Here is a 15,233-nt window from a genome sequence, read left to right as displayed (position 1 = left end):
TATAATTTAGACTGTCTTGGATGAGGTTATATAGAGAAACTCGGCCGTTTTGATCGAGTCTACTGTCTAGCCTACGTCTTCGTCGAGTGATATAACGTGTGCGTGTTGTACAAGCGTGCGCACGGACCACCGCCATGCGTAAACTGCTTGCTGGATAAGCAGCAGAGCCGCAAAAAAGATTCACCAAGAGCCCACTCCACCATCCAAGACTAGGACCTCACATCCTTCTCCATATCCGGTCGATTTAACGAAAAGTTTGACTCTTAAGTATATTCAGCCTGCCGTGCCTACCTTCCTCAGATTGCTGATAGCTCGGGTTCCTCTTCGCTGCAGTTTCTTGTCTTGAAGTAACTACCCACGTCGAACGGTCGAACCCCACCATCCACCCCCCCCCCAACACACATACATACCACGCACCTCACATCATGGCTTTCGCGGGACAGACTCCCACCATCATTGTCCTCAAGGAGGGTACGTAAGGGATACCTCCCGAGATGGAAAGGATTGGGCTCGATGGGATGGCAAAGCTGATTAGAAGGTTGATTGATCGATTGCAGGGACGGATGCATCCCAGGGACGGGGACAGATGCTGTCCAATATCAACGCATGCCTAGCAGTACAGGACACCGTCAAATCTACTCTTGGGCCGTACGGAGGAGACCTTCTCATCGTCGATGCGAACGGGAGACAGACGATTACGAACGATGGTGCTACAGTGATGAAGGTTGCTCACCCCCGGGGCTTCGACGACTAGGAAGGCCGCATCGCTGATTGAGATTGATTCATCTATCTAGTTGCTCGATATTGTTCATCCCGCGGCACGAATACTTACCGACATCGCACGGTCCCAAGACGCCGAAGTCGGTGATGGCACAACATCAGTAGTAGTGCTCGCCGCCGAGTTCCTAAAGGAGAGCAAGGGCTTCGTGGAGGAAGGCGTTTCATCCCGCATCATCGTTAAGGGTTTCCGTACCGCCGCCCTGCTTGCAGAGAACAAGATCAAGGAGATTGCTGTCAAGATCGACCAGACGAACAAGCGGGATACGCTGTTGAAGCTTGCGTCCACCGCCATGAGCTCCAAGCTCATCAAGCGGAACTCCGTGTTCTTCGCCGAGATGGTCGTGAATGCTGTTGCTGCCCTGGATCAGTCCGAGCTGAATGAGAAGTTGATCGGAATGAAGAAGGTTCCTGGTGGTGGTCTTCAGGACAGCTTGTTTGTCAATGGTGTCGCGTTCAAGAAGACGTTCTCGTACGCTGGTTTCGAGCAGCAGCCAAAGTCATTCACCGACCCGAAAATTGTGTGTTTGAACGTCGAGCTGGAGCTTAAGAGTGAGAAGGACAACGCAGAAGTCAGAGTGGAACAGGTCTCGGTATGGATATCCGAGAAATTGTGTGGGAAAGTTGCACCCGCTTACCGTGGAGATTATAGGACTACCAAGCTATTGTCGACGCGGAGTGGCAGATTATCTTCCAGAAGCTTCAGGCTCTGGCAGATACCGGTGCACAGGTTGTTCTGTCTAAGCTGCCAATCGGAGATCTTGCCACACAGTACGGCGGCCCCTTGACTCTTCCGCCGGCCATTGATGAGAGCTAACAGCTATACAGGTTCTTCGCCGACCGAAACATCTTCTGCGCCGGTCGTGTAACAAATGAGGACATGGAGCGCGTCCTGCAGGCCGTCGGCGCCAGTTTACAGTCCACCTGCACCGACATCGGCCCCAGCCACCTCGGAACGTGCGAAAAGTTCGACGAGCGTCAAATCGGCGGAGAGCGCTTCAACTTCTTCGAAGGCTGCAAGGCTGCCAAAACCTGCACGCTCGTCCTCCGCGGAGGAGCCGAGCAGTTCATCGCCGAAGTCGAACGTTCCCTGCACGACGCCATCATGATCGTCAAGAAGGCGACCAAGAACGACCTAATCGTTGCCGGCGGCGGCGCGCTCGAAATGGAAATCTCCAAGTACCTGCGCGACTACTCGCGCACGATCGCGGGCAAGCAGCAGCTCGTCATCGCCGCGTTCGCAAAGGCCCTCGAGATCATCCCCAGACAGCTGTGCGACAACGCCGGCTTCGATGCTACCGACCTCCTGAACAAGCTCCGCATGCGCCACGCGAAGGGCGATATCTGGGCCGGTATCGATATCGTCAACGAGGGCATCCGCGATAACCTCGAGGCCTTCGTCTGGGAACCCGTCTCCGTAAAGATCAATGCCATCCAGGCCGCCACGGAGGCTGCATGTCTGATCTTGTCTGTCGATGAGACTATCAAGAACCAGGAGTCTCAGCAGCCGAATGCTGGTCCTCAGGTCAGTTTTCTCCACCCCTCCACTTAACTTAACTTTATGGACACTGACTCGGTTTGTACACAGATGCCACGCGGCGCCGCACAGCGGGCACTCAGAGGACGGGGCCGGGGTATGCCCAGACGGTAAAAGGCTGGCTGGCTGGTAGGAAGGACGGGACGGGATGGGGAATAGGTAGCGAGGGGATATCACAACACCAGATTAGATAGTACTTAAAAATTGAGGTGCTATGGTATTCTATTCTGTATGAACTGTGATTAAAGAAAGATGGAACTCGGTGTTGCTCGATGTAATCTATTCGCTTCCATTTCCACTTGCACTGCAGTGTTATCAATCACCCCACCGCATCGAAACTCGGATCAATGAAATGAAGTAAAGTGAACAGAGGTATTAATTCCCAACTTTTGCGTTTACAACTAGTAAAAGAATATTTTACAGTGCTTTGCAAATAACCCCCCCTACTCCACTCCACTTGCTACCACTGCTACCACTGCTACCACTGCTACCACTTGCTACCATACCAACCAATCAACTAAAGCACCAATCCCACCCGATCGGATCATCACCAAGACAACAACAAAAAGGTTATATGCAACGAAGGAACAGAACAGAAACAGAAACAGAATAGAACAAAAAAGTTACTACTCAAAACAAACCCATCCATCCATCTATCCGAGGTATTGAACGTTTCCCCACACCGGAAAGGACAGGACCAGGACAGGACACAATTGAACGAACAGGATGCAAAAAAAACAACCAAAGGTAAAAAAAAATATATCAAACGGCAAGAGAGGGAAAAAAAGGAGATCATCCCTTTTCCCACTCCCGCCCTAACCCCCAACATGACAATCGTCTTTTTGCAGAAGAAAAGGAAAAAGAAAGAACCACATCCAAGCCCCCCCCCCCCCGAAAGAAAAAAAGTATAAAAAAAACAATGCTTCAATCAACCCATCTATTCCATGCACCGAAAACCCTCCATCCAAAGGCCATAACCATATCGCTAACATTATTCACTCCACTCGTCAAACAACACTCATCTCATTCTACCCCCGACTTATGTACGGAACCAGACCCTTCGCTCTTAGGAGCTACTAGGGTAGGTTGTGAATGCAGACAGACTCCTTTACATCAACAGCGCCATCAGAGCACGGCGTGTGGTGGTTCCGACATCGGTCTCATTGCTTCCGTCTCCAACCGCATCGGGATTGTCCTCGTACCACTTGGTATCGGTGGTGTTCCACTTGCCATCGTATGGCTGCATGAGTCTCATGGGGAGGTCCATGCCATCAGCGACGTCAATCAGGATTTTCTCTGTAAGATGCGTTAGTATTCGATAAAAGTAGTGAGATGAGTAATAGGGTAAACTTACTAACGGCGATCGGACCAACGATCAGAGCCAGGAACACGACGAGCAAGGCGAAGTACAGAACCGAGAAACGAATGACACGTCTGCGACGCAGCTTGGTCTGCTTGGCGGTGTAGATCGGCGGGCGGATCTGGCGGGAAGGTCGGAGCCAGAAGAGCATGACCGAGTGCGCGGTGTCGATGTAGGGGATCAAGATGATAGGCGCCATGAAGAACAGGAGAACGTGTCCAAGGATGAAGTCGGCGGCGAAGAAACCCATCTCGGTCATCTTACACAGCAACTCACGACCAGGCTGGGACATTGCGTGCAGACCCAATCCGTACCATTTACCGGTCCAGAAGGCGATGTTGCTAGTATCAGCCTTGAACTCTCTAGTGAGTGCAAAGTTGATGATGAGCTTATAGAACCATCTCTGGATAGCGACGACAGCGATCATGCCCAAAAGTGCCTTGGAGAAACTGAATCCCTCGAGGAAGAACATAACCTCGAAGAAGGCGAAGAGCATGATGACGGCCATGGCGTGGGCGATGGCAGCGAGGATGGGTCCGAACTTCTTGCAGCACATGCCGAGCAGCGGGCCCATACAACAAGCCATTCCGAAGAACACGGCACAGATACCGAGGTTGACGGCCATGGGAGCAAATGCGACCACACCGATACGGATGATCGATCCAGTTGGCAGCAGATCGTCCTTGGTCATTTTGTCGTTGCCGTCATTCTCCTTTCTCAATCCGGTCTGCGCGTTGATGAACAGGTATGGAACCAGGGTGATCAGAACCAACACGAAAGGACCGACAACCTCGTTGAAGATGGTGTTGCTGAGCTTGGCACGAGGGATATCGCCGGCGAGCTTCTCCGAGGGGTCTCCGAGGGCCTTGCGCTTGTAACCAGTGATACGGGTTCTCGACAGACGACAGAAAGCGATCCAGGACTGGCCGTGCGAGCGCGAGTTTCCACGGGACAACCAACGGAGGTAGTCACGGTAGTCGATGAAGAAATCGTCCCAGGAGAACTGATGCGGATTGTAAACGAACGGCGAAATGCACAGGGCAAGCAGCGAAACCCAGAAATAAATCAAGGCCGGTTGCCAGATCGTACAGGTGGCGAATAGCAACATCAAGAGGGATCGAGCTCCAAGGTAGATCGATGGACCGGCGAAACGCGAGTACAAGATACCATAAGGAATGCGGGCAGTTGCGAAACCACGACCAGTTCCGATGTATCGAGCACCACCGTACGCCATGTCCTGAAGCAGCGAGTTGGCGTAAACCTGGCAGACGAACACCTCGAACAAGAACGAAAGCGAGCCGAAGTGCTTGGCCAGACGAGTAGCCGCGCGCCAGAAACCACGCTCCGTCAATTCCTGAACAACCAAGGGCACGAAGGAGATAAAGAAGACGATGAAGATGGAAAGAATACAACGGGTGATCCAGTCGAGAATAGGTTCAACATTGCGGCAACCGACGGGCAGCAGCTGGTCTCGGATCGGGACATCGGGGTTGTAGTCGCAGACGACGACCTGGTTCTTCAAGGCACCAACGTTGATCAACACGAACATGAAGCTTTGCACCGACAAGATGATGAAGATGTTGTTGATGTGGAAACCGGCGTGAGCGTAGTAGAAAGACAAGAACCGATCGAGAGGAAGCTGTGTGCCGAGATAGTAGTATTCGCGAGACAAGAACTGCTCTCCCATACCGGTACCAATCTTGGTGGTGAAGTTCAGAACGGATCCGAAACCCATATCACGTCCCTTACCACACTGGTAGTACTCGCAGTGCTTGATGCGCCCTCCACGGATCAGCGCGTTCATTCCGGCGTAAATATCTTCGTTGAGATGAAGTCCCTTCTGGGCCTTGGAAACACCACCACGGGTGGTCATGAAAATGCCGTTCAGGAAATCGGGATGTCCGTAATGCAGTTTACCACCGATCTGAGCCAAAGTACGAGCGAAAAGAGTACCGAACGTCTGTTCCTTTCCGGCAGCAACGTCACCAAGGATACCAATGTTCTCCGAGAAAATGTATTCACGAGCTCCAAGAATGGCAACGGGCGAAAAGTTGGTAGGAGGCAGTCCAGGGGTGTACGGCGAAACGTTGTCGACAGTCATTTCCTCAAACTCAGCCAGAACACTGCGGATCTTGAGGCACTCTTCCAGGTAGTTGTCTTGGTTGGCGTCGATAAGCTGGATGTACTCTCCACGGTAGAAGATGACGGCGTGGTTCTGGTTATCGGATTTTCCGTCGCCAAGAATGGGGTTTCCGGAAAGCATGACCCTGAATTTGGGACGACGAGCGCCGTTCTCCATAAGTTCCGAGTGTCCGTCGATCAAAGCCGAGAAGAGACGGGGCTCGCCTCCTTCTTCCGTCGGGGGTTCCTCGTCAAGGTAGGCGATCTGAAGGTCGGGGTATGCACGCAGCAGGAACTCGGCGTTCTCCATCTCTTCCTTCTTGAACTTGGAGTACCGTTGCATAGAGACACAGATCTTGTACTTGCGGCGCGCCATTCTCTCGAGTTCGCGCTCCAACTTGTCGGTGTTTCCACCGAACATCTGGACAACCTCGGGGTTCTCGACGCGATAAAGCAGCTTGATGGCACGGCTGTAGTTCATAAATCCAGAAATGGTACGATACAAAGTCTGCGAGCGAAGGGACGCCCAGATACGTGTGCGGAGTGTGTACTCAGGTTGCGAAGACTTGAATCCGATACAGTAGAAGGGCAGATCATCGGCTTTGGACTTGGCGGAATCCTTTTCGTTCTTTTGGGCATCGTCACTGGTGAAAGTCGAGGTCTCATCGGCGAGAATCTTGGTGTCCTTGACGAAGCAGTCCCACTCGTGAGGGTGCAGCTGCTTCAAGTATTCCAGGAGAGTAACACGGGAGTAAGGGTCGTCCTCACGGATAATCTCCCTGAGCGACAGCAAGATCTTCTCACCGTAATGAGGAATGAAGACAGTGAAAGTCGGCATGTTGTCAACCGGGACGGGCTCGGGGATAGGCGTCGAGAGGGACTGGGCGAAGAACGAGATACGTCTCTCGGCCTCACTTCCATTAGGGAAAAACTCAGTCTTGAAGGAGTGATCTTCCTGGGCCACGAAGAAGGTGGGCGCGCGCAGGGTACGCTTTCCTTCTTGCTCGGATGGGACCTGTTGATTTCACGCGTTAGATCATCAACCATATGAATTTGGAAGGGAAAAACTATTTACCTGATGGTACAGGAGCTTCTGCACGTGGTCGATGGCAAGGAGATGCTCGCGGTACATGGAGATGACGATGGCGTTCCAAATCTGAGAGATGAGAACCTTGGGCTTGTACTTGATCTCCATGTCTGTGGTGGCGAGGACCTTGGAGTAGATACGCTTGGGCAGCCGCGAGAAGATGTTCCTCCAGGGAGTCCAGATGGAAATACCGAGGTAGAACGATCGGGCAACCGAGAAAATCGCGTTCCAGATGATGTACCACAGATAGGTATCCAAAAAGAAGAGAATCAGATCGGTGAAGTACATCAACCCGAGAATAATCGTTGGTTGGTGCTTGCACAGCATCTGAGCGGCATCGCCAGTTCCGAGGAGCGACTCTCCGATACAGTTGTCAATCTTCATGGTCGAGAGAACACGGATGGGATCCCTGAAAGACAAAGTCAAGAAGACGTAAGACTCAAGGAGCTTAGCACCGAAAACAAGGACCCAGATTCCGTAGGACATCCACTTGTCATTGCCCTTCAAGTGAGGGAAACTGGCAGTGAACGTCTGACTGGCAACGTAGCGGCGCGAGTTCTTCGTGAGATAACTTCCAAACAACCCACCGAGAGGCATGATCGAGAAGAAGAAATAGGTGAAGACGGCGACGAAGAACTGGACAATTCCGAGAATCAAGGAGATCTTTCCACACTTGTCCTTGCGCGTGCAGTCGTCAACGAAGAAGACATACACACTGGGAGCCAAGTTGATGATGAAGACCAGGATACAGAACAAGAGACGTTTGGTGAGATGCTGCGCACCACCCCAGTCACGCGGAACGTATCTCCACTCGCAAAGAGTCGCGAAGATCATGATGAAAGATGCAACCGCACCACCGAGACCGACCGCAGACCATCGAGCTGCACCGGGAGGCTGGTTGTTGAAACGTTGCAGGTAGTTGTGCGTGTAGAGGGTAGGAGAGTGGAAAGCCGTGTAAAACCAGTAAGCCGTGACGTGAATGACCCAAATACGATTGAAGTTGGTGACCAAATGGAACCACGAACGTGTTTCCTTGTAGGTCTTGAAGAACACCTTCTTCCATTCGACCTCCTTGAGCTTTGTGTACCGCTGAGGGCCGGGAATGTCGCAGAGCAGCGTCTTGTCGGTGAGGATGATCCTCTGGATACCTTGTGGGTACCAGAAGAGCTGGTTGATATCGTCGTAACCGATGATGTCCTTGTGATCCTTCTCCCTCCGGACGTACTTGCCGTCTACAATCTCGTATCCCTGGTCTCTGCAGTACTGGTAGATCGGAGTGACCACGTCGCGGAGGTAAGTTCCCTCCTCGACAGGCTCGACCTTCTGCTGGCACTCGGGCGAATGGAAGTAGTCCTCGGCACACTTGAAGATGAAGCAGAGACATTCCGCCATGAAACGGACCTGGTTGGCCTCACCCCAGCAGAGGAGGAAAAGCGCAATCTGTCGAACACGCTCATGCTGCGACATCCGGTTCATCTTCGTCTTCCAGCGGTATTCTGCGGCCTCCAAGCTGTTGTCGCCCTCGAGCGCAGCCAGCTTCTCGGCCTCATCAGCCGCGCCCTCCGCCTTCTTCGCTGCACGGGCTTTCTTGGTCCTACGGTTGGCCTTAAGCTTCATGTTGGCGAATCCTACGGCCTCGTCCAGATCAAGCTGAGCGGCAAAGTACCACTTGCGGTAGTTGGCGTTGTCTCCTCCAATGTAGTCGGCGTGAAGGGTGAGCAGAGCTTGGTTCGGGGTCATACGGGAAGCCCTCGAGTCCAGAAGCGTCATGAAATGGTCGTACATGTTGCGCATGCTGTCACGCTGGAAACCGAACTTGTTGACAAGGTCCAAAAAGATGTCCTCGATCTCCTCCTTCGAAACCGGAACCTGATTCTCAGACGTCCATGCGGGATACGGCTCCTTCGATCGCTGCCCGATGGGAAGGGCGCCCGAGAAATCGGCACCATACACGGGAGTGGAAGCGCCGGATGAACGATTGCCGCCGTAAGATACCTGGGAAGACGGAGGCCGATATCCTCGCTGCCCATTGCCGGCGCCGCCCTCCTCGTAGCCAGTGAACCGCTCATCGCCACGGCCGTAGTAATCCATCTCGGCAGCACGAGCCATGTCCGATCTCATGGTGAAGTCGCTGAAAGTCTCGGAATCTTCTTCCGAGTCTTGGCCTCTTCGCTTTCCCTTGGGATCGCGACTGGTCGCAGGGTGCTGGCCGGCAGCAGGAGCTTGATCTAAGAGCAACAGTCAGCTCGACTACTCTCCAGAATGCAGGAAACGGTAGGAAACGGCAGAAATCCACCATAGTATTGGTCACCATAGTAATCGTCTTCGTAGCCTCCTCTGCCGTCATTATAGTAGGCGTCACCGGCCTGTCCGTGTTGGGCGGCATTGTAGTAATCGCTAGAAGACGGGTTTGGTCAGTTGATGGTCTTGCAGTAGATCCGCTGGAACCTGAAAGCACATACTTCTCGTCGTAATAACCGTCCTCTCCCTGCTGACGTGGCGGTTGTCCGTGCTGATCGTAGGCCTGATCGTACTGACCACCCTGCGGCGGCTGCTGGCCTTGAGCATAGTCGTCCTGGTAGTACGAGTCATGCTGTTGTGGCTGACCGTACTGGTCGTCGTACGGCTGCTGAGGCCGTGACATGACGGGCGTGTTCTTTTTGAATTAGGTACTTTTTTGTCGCAAGAACTCGGTCAGTCACGTATACTAGGTCAAACTTTGAGTGGGGAACGTCTGAAGAAGACAAAGTTCGAAGCCGAGGCGGCAGGGAAACTTGTGACAGAATTTAAGGGGTGGGGGGGTAGGGAATAGAGTTAAGCAGCAGTAAAACTCACCCAGAAGGTTTCAGAAGTGCTGTCTACTATGTATTACAAAGGTGTTGTATGGTGGGTAAAAGCACCCAGTGGTCGAACTGCTGCTAGCGGTGTTGTGTAGAGCTCGAAGCCAGTTTTGATTTCGGAGCGTGTTGTTATTTGGTTTTGTTGTTGTTTTTTTTGTTTACTGAGCGTTTGGGGCTCAGCGAGGGTCGACGTGAAAAGGGGGTACACGAGTACACACACCCAACTTTGCAAAACACAACCAACAGAAGAACGAGAGACTGAGTTGGATGGAGGGAGGGAGGGGAGGATTGGCGGAGGGAGAGATTGGAGATGAAGGAGAGAGGGAGGAAGAGGAAGAGAGGAGGTCGGGGGGGAAGTCGTCGGGGGAGCAGTTGTAGTAGTAGTAGTCGTAGTAGTAGCGATCGACCAGGGGGGGGCGAGTGCTAGGATTGGCGGGCTGGGATTCTGAGGGGGGGGGGTGTGTGTGTGGAAAGAAGGACTGGGTGAGGCAGATAGAAGGAAGGGGGTTGAGAAGCACCAAGCACCAAGCAGGCACGATAGCACGGAATTCACAAGCAGCAGCAGCAAGCAACAAGCACCAAGCAAGCAGCAAGCACAGCACAGCACACACGGCAGCGGCAGCGAGCGAGCGACTGAGTATGGCAGTAGTTCCGAGAGTGAGACAGACAGCGAGCAGAAAAAGGAAAGGAGAAGATGTAGAATCGTAGGAAGCAGCAAGCGCAAGCAGGCAAGCAGGCAGAGAAGCAGCAAGCAAGCAGCAAGCACAGCACGCAGCAGCTGGCAGGGCAAGCAAGCAGAAGATGTTCCGTGCGCAACAAGGATTGAAGGGGATCGTGGATGGCAGAGTGGACGCAGCTCGGGGCGCTAGAGAGTTTGGGGGACAGCAGTTGGAGAGAAGTGCGACGGGCTGCGTTGCGATGTTGGAAACCACCACCACTTGCCGGCCATACACAGGCGAAATATTAATGCGTGCGGGCGTGCGCTCCAGCCTGGGATTGTCTTTGGGGGGGATGGATTGATGATGGGGATGCACGAACGCACGCACGGGATTGAGTTTCACGGTGTGGCAGTGTTTGGAAGTGGCAGTATAGAGTAGGACTCTATCGGATAGGAGCTAAGCGGACAAGGGCAGCAAGGGGGGACAAGGGCGGCAAGGGCAACAAGGGCAACAAGAAGGCGACGGGCCCGCCTGATTGTTGCCACCACGACGACCCCCCGGCCGAATGATTTCGATTTCGATATCTAACCGTCACGTTTCGACCCCCATATCTCAGGACTCCGGCCCACTTCCCTCACGACTGTCCCGGCCCCCATAGCGACCAGGAGGGACCCAAAAAATCCCCGACGAATTCCACCGCTCCACTGCTCGACACCCTGGAATCCCGCCACCTTCCACGTCCGCGGATCGGAACCCAGCCGGATCGCAGGAGATAAAATACCTATACTCCATCATACGAACATGACACAGCACAGCACGATACGACACGAGACGTACGACGCGACAACTTTCAGACCTCCCAAAGGCCACGACAAGGAAAGAAAAAACTACAACGCCGGAAAATACAGAATGCCCTCCGAGCGGCGATAAGGGGTGGTGGTGGTGAGGCAGCATGGAAAGCCATTCTGCATACCGTAATCTACTCTACATGGAGTCTAGCATCATATCTACTCGTCCTCTCCAGCCGCAGGGGTCGACAATGCGGTATAGCGTCAGGAACGGAAAGGAAATGGAGGAGGCGTCATCTGGCACGGAATGGAAAGGAGAGAAATCGACAGGGATCGTCGTATCTGCTCTCTACTTTACCCTACTCTACTCTGGGTAGAAAACTTTGAGTAGGGAGGAGGGAGGAGGGAGGAGTGAGATGGATATCATATGGGATGCATATCATATCAAGGCTCTGCAAGAAACCGGAAAGACAGAAAGCTGTTGCGTCGCAGAACTGCAAGCGACCCCCGTCCCCCCTCCCCCCGGCGAGAGGAAATCACAAAACGGCCGACCGCCCGGCCGGCCTCTCGGTTTGTTAAGCATCCGCCCCCTACTTATACATCCATATGATATTCACCCCTCCATCACTCCTCCCCTCGCCCCGAATCCATGGCGATGCGATGTTGATTCCTCAGCAAAGGAGAGAGGTAAGATGCAAGCAACATAGGCAGGCACGAATGTACAGGGAAAAAAAGTTACCGGATCCCTTGGGCCTTTGCTCGTCTGTCTGCAAGCTTGCTAGTACAGGTACCGGTACGGCTTTCCGTCCCGGATCACACGCTGAAACACTGGACCGATCAGGGCGTGCTAAAAACGCGGTAACTCCCGATAGGTTCGTTTCGTGATTTCGTCGATGCTGTGGCAAGACGGAGTGGAGGCGTTGCATCTACATATCACTTTGTATATCCGGGTCTTTCGTCTATGTACTTACGAAGGCCCATCTACATACTCTAATCCTCCATGCGACGATTCTATTGCTCGACGGCATCGGCAGAAGCCTGAAAGAATGAAGCATGGGAAACACCATGCGCATGGCCGCGTGATGGGATTCAGAGGAAAGACAGGTAGCGAAGAAGGCAGCAATGACGTGGTGATGAATAGACGATAGATAGTGGATGCTCTACTCTGGGTATCATAGGTAGTAGCCTATAGGTACATACACACTCTCCATATAGAATCCGCAGGGTGAGTGGCAGCCTTCCCTCCTTCCAGTCTCCAGAATCCAGAGGGAGAGAATCTGAGAGACAGAGCGACAGATAGATCTTCTTGGCGTCCCCACCATACACGTCATTTCCATTTCGTCGACGCTCTATACCTATCCTATCATAGAGAGAGAGAGATCTTCAGTTTATTTCGCATGCAGCCTATCTACCTAGACTATGGCGAACCGTCGCACTCCTATATCCTATCATAGTAGTGGCAGCCCGGACTCCGGCCTTCCAAACCCCATCCCCACGAGCCAAGAGTCAAGAGTCAAGAGTCAAGACTTAAGGAAGGAAGGAAGGAAGGAAGAAAGGAAGAAAGGAAGAAAGGATATGATATTGTAGTTCCCCACACGCAATGTTAAGAATGGCACTCTACCGATGCATGAATGCATGAAGACGACGGTAATTGCATCGGCGTGCATGAGATCGATGTGCACTCTCTATACACATCGCGAGAGTTCGCCGTTGCGGCGGCCTTGCATTGACATTGACATCACGGAGCAGAAGTTCGACAGGGATTAGTTAGAGTACGGACTTCACCACCGAAGGGCCACCACCTGGATTCATTGAAGACACCATCTCTTTTGTAGGTATTCTGACTTGCCCCCGCGAAGATGACCTCCGTGCTCGCTCGTTATCTGGATGGATTGGATGGGTCGGATGGACACGTGAGTACCCAGGCAGAAGATTCCCGGTCGCTTTCTGCTTGCTCTGCTCTTGTGTTCACTGTTGTTGGATTCTATGTGGCCGATCGCGATTCTCGATGCCGTTTCTTCTATATACCTAAGGTATGTCCTGCAGCTCAGCGGGCTTTGTTATTTATGCCTATAGGCATATACACTGTCCAGAATCTCGTGACAGCAGTTTGCCCAAATCAATCGAATCATGTGCCATGATCAAGTTCTGCTAGAACTGCCGTAGGTAACTAATGTTTACTGCACTCCATGGAGCCTAGAGCCGTATTGCAGATTTGAAAACTCGTACATACTCCAGCGTGCCACTACTTACTGGTCACGCATCAGACACAACCGCCTTGGGCATTTGGGTGTACATAGTCCGCCAATATGGCCCATTCATATGTACCTGCAGCATGTTTGACGATTCGGCCCGCAGTGGGTTCGCAGCCAGTACATAGATGCATAGATGTATATGCCTCAGCCCGTAATCCAGCACACACCACCGTCTCTGTCCTCGCCATATTGCTCTTCCCGCGATAAAACCCGTGTATTAACGTCCCGAGGCTTGGCTAGCCGGCCGGGGAACTAACCTAACTAACCCAACCGCCGTCTTCGGCGAGTCTTCGGCGAGTTTGGCCGGAACTTACATACCTAGCCGCTGGGCGCTGGGCGCTTTACCGTCGGATGGACGGATGGCCGGCCGGATGTGTTTGGACCTCTGGCTGTCCACTGTCCACCCCCATTGCCGCCGCAAGCGATGTGCAAGCGATGTGCACTTCGAGCACCGAGGGTCGAAGGTCGGATGTTGCTCTGCTTTGCGAACAGCGGCGAAGCAGGTTTAGGAGCCGGATTGCTTGTCATTAGAGTACCAGGCACTCCTGCGCCTGATAATCAACATTCGGGACCATATGCATGCCCGTGAATGAGCAACGATGGCATGCGAAGTCGAGCTCCAGCCTCCAGGCGCGCATCGCATCATACATGCCGTGACCACAGTCAGAGTCAGAGTCCCAAGGGCTGTTCTGTCCCGCCAAAGCATAACCACGGGAGATCGGCCCCGCCATCCCCAGAAACCGAAGCGGCCAAGCCGCTAGTTACCTCATAGAACTCGAGCTCTTCGTCAGCTCATGAGCTCATGGTCCGCAACTTCGCAGCTGGAGTGCTAGGTACTGCCTCTCATCCGTCGGGAAGGCTGGCTGAATGGCGGCGAATACCAATTGAGTGGTTTTCTGTAGTCCTCCAAGAGCTCCCCGTCCTCATCAAGAGCGAAGCGGTGGGCTTTGACGGCCTTATATATAACTACGGCCTTCCTGTTGCTGTAGGTTCGAGAGAAGCATTGTAACGGGAATTTGAGTAGATACTAACGCATCCTCAAGAAGTGCAGAATGGTCGACTCCCGAGCGTGTTGGCTGGGCACACGTCGACGTGCTGTGCTGTGCCGCTGTCTCAAGCTCTCAGCGATTGCGGAAGTGCAGGTTTGGTGAACGTAGTAAAGTGCATAAGATCCCCATTGAATCGTCGATGTCGCCATGTGGCGCGCCCAAGGAAAACGAAACACAAAACACGGAGGTGGCGCGTGCTGCTGTTCCAAGACTCGCAGAACAGAACGAATCGCGGCTCCAAGTTGTGGTCTCTGGCCCCGCTTCCTGTTCCTTTGTCGTTGCCGCCCCCAAGGAAAATCAACCGCCAGTCAATAGTATTCTGGCCAAGCACATCGTGTCAAAGGCTTGTCTCTGGGCTTAGGGTACATAAGGCTGCGATCCGGCGCTGGTGTATAGCGAGCGCAAGGCTTAGGCGCATTGGTAGGTTAGTGTGTATATGCCCAACTGCTGCTGCGCGCGCCCGATTGAGTGTCAGTCGAGTTGATCATGAGGTACAAAACGCTCGTACCAACTGCACAGCCTCAAGTCAGCTCGCTGCAGCTTCCCGATCCCGCCGGGTTCCGCATGCATAGGGGGGAAGTTTCGCAGCGGAAGCTCAAGGAACGGATGCAGCCGGCCACCCATGGATAGAGTAAAACCATCAAGAGAGAACTCCTCCACGCTCTAGAGCATTCGTCTGTCTTGCGGACTTCAATTGCAATAGTAGCTAGGCGAATAACTCATGTGGGCGTTCGAATGATCGGTCCACGGCACCGGTAGC

At 53.1% G+C, this 15,233-nt stretch overlaps 3 protein-coding genes across 3 annotated transcripts; 1 reads left to right on the top strand and 2 right to left on the bottom strand.

Annotated features, from left to right (window-relative positions):
- The first annotated feature begins 183 nt into the window (after positions 1-183).
- BZA05DRAFT_235960 (chaperonin Cpn60/TCP-1 family) lies at positions 184-2,656 on the top strand. Its single transcript, XM_051479855.1, has 7 exons — positions 184-267; positions 334-471; positions 558-724; positions 795-1,370; positions 1,430-1,548; positions 1,606-2,302; positions 2,366-2,656. Exons 2-7 carry the CDS (start codon positions 426-428, stop codon positions 2,426-2,428), a joined length of 1,668 nt encoding a protein of 555 aa, XP_051341591.1. The 5' UTR covers positions 184-267; positions 334-425; the 3' UTR covers positions 2,429-2,656.
- A 117-nt stretch (positions 2,657-2,773) lies between these two features.
- BZA05DRAFT_391119 (uncharacterized protein) lies at positions 2,774-3,207 on the bottom strand. The gene has a single exon (XM_051482944.1). The coding sequence runs from the start codon at positions 3,141-3,143 to the stop codon at positions 2,862-2,864; it is 282 nt and encodes a 93-aa protein (XP_051341590.1). The 5' UTR covers positions 3,144-3,207; the 3' UTR covers positions 2,774-2,861.
- Positions 3,161-9,538, bottom strand: BZA05DRAFT_349973 (1,3-beta-glucan synthase). Its single transcript, XM_051481266.1, has 5 exons — positions 9,345-9,538; positions 9,179-9,219; positions 6,871-9,110; positions 3,669-6,810; positions 3,161-3,610 (listed from the first exon to the last, which is right to left on the bottom strand). Exons 1-5 carry the CDS (start codon positions 9,524-9,526, stop codon positions 3,423-3,425), a joined length of 5,793 nt encoding a protein of 1,930 aa, XP_051341589.1. The 5' UTR covers positions 9,527-9,538; the 3' UTR covers positions 3,161-3,422.
- Between the last annotated feature and the right edge of the window lie 5,695 nt (positions 9,539-15,233).

This window comes from Tricharina praecox (assembly GCF_024521635.1).
Source record: "Tricharina praecox strain CBS 144465 chromosome Unknown BZA05scaffold_6, whole genome shotgun sequence".
NCBI lineage: Eukaryota > Fungi > Ascomycota > Pezizomycetes > Pezizales > Pyronemataceae > Tricharina > Tricharina praecox.
This window is presented reverse-complemented; position numbering and strand designations above follow the sequence as displayed.

What these genes read in the sequence shown, in the direction of transcription:
- BZA05DRAFT_349973 (XM_051481266.1), bottom strand. Translation starts at nt 9,526, where the DNA reads ATGTCACGGCCTCAGCAGCCGTACGACGACCAGTACGGTCAGCCACAA. An exon ending in CTATGGTGACCAATACTATG is followed by an intron (nt 9,111 to 9,178) that starts GTGGATTTCTGC and finishes TGTTGCTCTTAG; the next exon opens with ATCAAGCTCCTGCTGCCGGC. An exon ending in CGTTGGTCCGATCGCCGTTA is followed by an intron (nt 3,611 to 3,668) that starts GTAAGTTTACCC and finishes CGCATCTTACAG; the next exon opens with AGAAAATCCTGATTGACGTC.
- BZA05DRAFT_235960 (XM_051479855.1), top strand. Translation starts at nt 426, where the DNA reads ATGGCTTTCGCGGGACAGACTCCCACCATCATTGTCCTCAAGGAGG. An exon ending in ATGGTGCTACAGTGATGAAG is followed by an intron (nt 725 to 794) that starts GTTGCTCACCCC and finishes TCATCTATCTAG; the next exon opens with TTGCTCGATATTGTTCATCC. An exon ending in AGCCGAATGCTGGTCCTCAG is followed by an intron (nt 2,303 to 2,365) that starts GTCAGTTTTCTC and finishes GTTTGTACACAG; the next exon opens with ATGCCACGCGGCGCCGCACA.
- BZA05DRAFT_391119 (XM_051482944.1), bottom strand. Translation starts at nt 3,143, where the DNA reads ATGTTGGGGGTTAGGGCGGGAGTGGGAAAAGGGATGATCTCCTTTTTT.